A 6000-nucleotide genomic window follows, 5' to 3' on the forward strand; every position below is an offset into this window, starting at 1 on the left:
TGCTTCTCAGGGAGGAAGTAACATGCAAGAGGAAAAGTAGGCCTAGGTCCATCAAGTCTCTCTTCCTTCTATTTTAGATCCTGCTCCTTTTTGTGTCTCCCAACGTACTCGTCGTAGGGATCAACAATGTGGCAAAGATGTGGAGCCACCAAACACTAAGGAACTAATACCTTCAGACTCCTAGGAGGTAAGTCCAAATGAACCAGACACTATTGCACCAATTGATACCCCGACTCCCACTTCAGTTGTGGATGACCTTGACATTCCTATTGCTCATAGAAAGGGAGTCAAGCCATGCACTACCAAACACCCCAATACCTAGTATGCCTCCTATGATCACATTTCCCCCCTCTCACTGTGCCTTCCTATCTGCAGTTGATAGCATCCCCATATCAAAAATGTTACAAAGGTTTTAAAATACCTTAAATGGACAAATGCTATAAAGGAGTTAATGCCCTCCATAAGAATTAGACATGGGAGTTGATGGATCTTCCACAAGGGGAAGACCCAATAGGGTGTAAGTGGATGTTTAGAGTGAAACACAAGCGGACGGGATAGTTGAAAGGTATAAAGCAAGGTTGGTAGCAAAAGGGTACACTCAAGTCTATGGTGTTGACTATGATGAGACATTTGCTCTAGTAGCTAAGATGAACTCAATTCGGGTTCTTCTATCACTGGTTGAAAACCTTGACTGGGAATTGCATCAACTAAATATAAAGAATGCCTTTTTAAGTGGTGATCTAGAATAGGAGGTGTACAAAGTCAACCCTCGGGTTTTTGTGCCAAAGGAAGTGAAAATAAGGTGTTCAAGATAAGAAATTCCCTTTATGGTTTAAAACAATCTCCTAGAGCATGGTTCAGTAAATTCCATATGGCGGTCCATCAAGTAGGGTTCAAACAATGTTAGTCCGATCACACTCTCTTTGTGAAGAGATGTCAGGAATAAGTTGTTGTGTTGATAGTGTACATGGATGATATCATCATTACATGAAACTGGAGCTCAAAAATACAAAAGTTGAAGGAGTTCCTAGCCTCTCAATTTGAAGTAAAAGATCTCTAAAGTACTTTCTTGGAATTGAAGTTGCCCACTCAAAAAGGGGCACCTTCATTTCTCAGAGGAAGTATATCCTTGATCTGTTACAAGACACAGGAAAGTTAGGTGCAAAACCAATAGATACTCCTATGGATGTTAATCATAAACTGGGTGATTGTGATGGTGAACCTTTGAAAGATGTGAAATAGTTTCAAAGGTTAGTGGGAAGGTTGCTTTATTTGTTGATGACACGTCCAAACATTGTTTATTCAGTTGAGGTCCTAAGCCAATTCATGCATTCCCCTGAGAGACCACACATAGAGGCAGCAGAGAGGATTCTTAGGTATTTGAAGAAGTATCCAGGAACAGGTTTGCTATTCAATAAACATAACCATCTAAAGGTGGAAGTCTATATAGATGTTGATTGGGTAGGTGTTGTGGATATTAGAAAGTCCACAAGTGGGTATTGTACATTTGTAAGAGGAAATCTAGTGGCATGGAGAAGTAAAAACAAAGTGTAATTGCAAGGCCAAGTGCTTAATCGAAGTATAGAGCTATGGCACATGGGGTAGCTAAAGTTCTTTGGCTGAAGAACCTTTTAGGGGAACTTGGGGTTACCATTCACAATCTTATGTCCCTTTTCTGTGACAATAAGGCAGCTATAAACATTGCTAAAAATCTTGTCCTACATGATAGGACCAAGCACATTGAAGTGGAAAAGCACTTCATAAGAAAAATATTGGAAAGGGAGATATATGTACTCCTTATGCCAACTCCAAGGAGCAACTAGCTGATGTTCTCACAAAAGGGCTTCCATACTTGCGGCCCAATGAGTTATGTGACAAGTTGGGCGTGATAGATGTATTCAGCTCAACTTGAGGGGGAGTGTTGTTGGATTTAGTTTTATTTCCACTGTTAGAGTGTTGTCAGCCTAGGGTGTTTTCAACATGTTCTTTTCCTTGTTTAAGTTTTTTATTATTGGGGTGTGCCACTAGGGGCATATTTGTAATTCCCTTTTCTTTTATTTTTTACAGCATGTTATTATAAATTAGAAGTTGGGCGCCGCCAGCCCAACCTTTTGACTCCCACACACCTTTCTTCCTCTTCTCTCTTCTCTCCTCCCCTCTCTCCTCATGAAAAAAGCATATGAGGCGTACGCCTCAGAGGTGTCAACGCCTCTAGCATACGCCTCAGGGTGTTTTGGGGGTGCCTTGCCTGGAGGTGCGCCTCCAAGCATACGCCTCCCACACCTTTTAAAACACTAAATTTAACAATTGATATAGCTTTAAATAAAACGGATTGGTGAAACAAGATTCATGTAGCAGACCCCATATAGTTGGGATAAGGCATGAATGATGATGGTGATGATTCTGAATTGTTAATGTTCTATCACCCATGATTCTGAATTTGTCATAGGAATTGAAAACTTAGCTTGTTTCCCCATGAATTCTTTCTTTGCTTTTGTATTTGCATCAGGAGACTAAGGATCGAATTCCACATTGTCAAGGTTAAGCTGTTAGGGGGTTTGGAGGTTTGAAGGATGGGCCCCTCCATTATAAAGTCCATTTTCTTAGCAAAAAGAAAATGTAAAACAGGTGGGCCACCAAATGTCAAAGGAGTGGACTAAATCACAAGGCATTAAATATAAGGCCCACTAAAGGCATAAAAGAAAGTAAATTACAATGCGAGTAACTTTTGTTTGAGCAATGGGGTGCAAGAACCAATCAATCAAGAAGGTTCTGGACATGTATCACATATACAATAGGTTGGGATGCATCATTAATGGGACTAAGTAGACTACCATTTGAGCAGTGGACCACATTAGGCATAACCCTGAAAAGGTGCTACATATAATTGACCAATAATTGGAACTTCTCTTTTTTTCGTGTGTTTTGAGAAGGTGATTACATGACAAGATTTGTCAACGTTGTATATGATAATAGAAACAGGAAGAATAACATCTAAAGCAGATATAACAACAGTATAGTGCTAAATCTGGCATATATAGAAGATAGAACTCATCATTTAGTGGACTGTGGGAGGTCCCCCTAACCAAAATGATCCTATTATCATAATGATCATTCTTTTAGATGAAATGAAGAGGTAATGTAACAATATAAAGGTCCTAATACTAACACTAGAGAACCAGATGCAACACCTTGTATCAAGACATTTAAAATTTAGATTGTAGTATGAATATGCCATCCAAAATGCCGTTAAAGACATTCAATTTCTAACTTCAAATGTATGTGTTTTCCTTTTAATATTGCATGATAGCATATCAAATGAACCTTGAAGTGTTTAGGAAGTTTTTAAAATTATACATTCCTTTCCTAGATGCCATTTGCAGATTTCTTGTAAAATTAAACAAGGATTTAGATGCAGCTAAAAAAATATAATACAATAGGAAGAAATATTTTTTCTAGAAGTAACATATCTGGGATCAACATTCAGTACTGGCCTTTTTTTAAGTTATATGAAGTATCCAAGACCAGGATCATATTGTACCAAAGGTCCAAAGGAGGTATGCTAGGCATGTTGAAGACTTTATTTGAGCCCCATAAGCCTACTAAATGGCAGTTCTCATCCCAGAAAAGTCTGGTACATGCTCTTAGAAATGTGTATGTATTCTCACAACCTATGTGTAAGCACCCATATTTCCAATGTTTAAGCTTTTCTATGTCCAGAAATTATACACGAACCTTAACAGTCTCCAAGAGAAAATTAGTTCAAGTTGACAGTAATCTAGCTTTTTGCATCTATTATGCTGAAGCAAGAGATTTAATTTATAAAACGCTTCAACAATATTAAGTCCATAAGCCACCGCAATCACCTGGTTCAACTGGTGATAAATAGAAATTAGGATTTCCAGTATATTCTCCATCAAAAAAAATGAAGATAAATCTTATCATAAGATAGCAGAACATTTAAGTTTCACAAGCAATTATGCTTTTTTTTTGTCAGCCACAAAGCGATTAGACTAGAAAAGCTATCATGTTTTTGATGTATTGGGCATCTCTGTAGTAAGCTTTTGTTTTTGATGTCTTGGAGAGGCCGCAGCTCGTGCCTCTCCACGGAACACTTGTACCTGTTCTATACACTTTCTAATAAAATTTTTCTTCATTAATCAAAAAAAACAAAAAAAAAACAAAGAAAAGCTACCATGTTGACCAAACATATTGCAGTGAATCGCATTTGAATCACACTTCAGGAATACATCCCTGTATATACATATAATCTGTGAATTGAACACGTTATTAATCAATCAATTATTAATGAAGAAGGTCCAAAGATATCAATTTTTCCTTTTCTTTCAACTTCAAATTCAGTCTCAGAACGCAAAACCAAGAAAATTAGAGAACCCAGAAAAATACAGCAATCTAAAAATCCACAGAGCAACAAATCAGACCCAGTTTTTATACTAAAAGTCAAAAAAAAAAAAAAAAAACGAGAATCTCACAAGAATAAAAAGAACGTTATCAAATAAGAAGAGATTGAAGCACCTTGGTCACTTCATCCATCTGCTGCTGCTGAACTACATACACAAAAGTAAGCTCTCTGATTCAAGTGGGTTTTCTATAAATCAAGTAATCAGTGGGGGTGCGAGAAGTTCAGCACCAGGGTCAGGTTTTCCGCCATTAGAGAATAGAACTTCTCCTTTCTCTGTCTGGAACGAAAGGAATAAGGCATTCAGAGAATTTAATTCGAAATTGCGAAGAAGGTTTGGCTGTTATTATTGTTTTCAATTTTTTGTTAATAAAAAATATACGATCACCAATCTAACCCTGAATTGCTCCGAAATTACGACCCAGAAAAATCCACACCAATTCAATCCATTCATTCGGGCCACACGCTACTCGGACGGTCGGACCTATAGCTGTGTAAACCTCACCATAACGTCTCCTTCGTACGAGACCGAATCAACCCCCACCCCCACGAGACGAGAGTTCATATCCCCGCCATGTACCGGGAACATTCCCGATGATAGTTCTCACCGCCCCACAATGCCCCACAGCACATCCCCGCCATGTATTGAGAGCATCTCCCAATGATGATATCATTATTTATGGTAGGGAAAATTTCTGATCACTATCATGTATTTTGGCTCAAGTGACAATTTGGTATCCGAAATTTAAAATGCAACAATCCTTTATCCAAACTTTTAAAATATAACAATCCAATATCTATCGTTAACTAATCCTCAATAAGCCATTAAGTGGTATTTGAAAAGTCAAAATTGTCCTTTGAATGCCATCTATTTCTCTTTATCAATCATCCAAACATTGACAAAAAAACTAAGTAGTCCCAAATCCTAGCCTATTTTATTCAAAAAAGTTGTGACTGCTTAGAAGAATCTAGAATTTGGATTTGTTCATTTTATTGTCAATGTTTGGATGGTTGACAAAGAGAATTAGATGGCATTCCTTGGGCATTTTTGACTTTTCAAATGTCACTTAACGGCTAATTAACGGACTGGTTAACGACAGGTATTGGATTGTCACATTTTGATAATTCAGATACTGGATTATCACATTTTGAAAATTCGAGTATCGAATTGTCACATTTTAAAGTTCAAGGACTAAATTGTCACTCGAGCCAAAGTACAAGGTACTGATCAGGAATTTTCCCTTCTTGGTATTATCATCTAGAGATGTTCCCAATACACAAAGGATGTGTTGTGGGACTTTATGAGGGCAATCTTGTGGGGGGCTGATTTGAACCCCCTTCATACATAGCAACTTAGTACACCTGTCAACTGTCATGCAGACTAGCTTCAAATCATCCAAAGAAGATTGACTAAGGAGTTGTTTGGTATCGAAGCGTTGCATGCCTGTTTCGAGTCCACGTAGGTGCCACATAGGATATTATGCTATAATGGTAAAAACCTATTTGGTTAAACCATTTTTAGTGAAAAACAAACAAAATTAGAAACGCCTAGGAAATGCTCAAAACACCTTTAGTGTTTC

At 37.8% G+C, this 6000-nt stretch overlaps 1 protein-coding gene across 1 annotated transcript in view; it reads right to left on the reverse strand.

Moving 5' to 3' along the window:
• Positions 1 to 4765, reverse strand: part of LOC148855657 (DHHC-type zinc finger family protein) — a 73443-nt gene extending 68678 nt beyond the window's left edge. The window contains exon 1 of the mRNA XM_088982036.1: positions 4537 to 4765. Coding sequence (XP_088838162.1) covers positions 4537 to 4554 — 18 coding nt within the window. The 5' untranslated portion in view covers positions 4555 to 4765. The remainder of the gene's footprint in view (positions 1 to 4536) is intronic.
• Between the last annotated feature and the right edge of the window lie 1235 nt (positions 4766 to 6000).

This window comes from Nelumbo lutea, chromosome 4, assembly GCF_056320005.1.
Source record: "Nelumbo lutea isolate HS-2025 chromosome 4, American lotus-T2T, whole genome shotgun sequence".
Lineage (NCBI taxonomy): Eukaryota > Viridiplantae > Streptophyta > Magnoliopsida > Proteales > Nelumbonaceae > Nelumbo > Nelumbo lutea.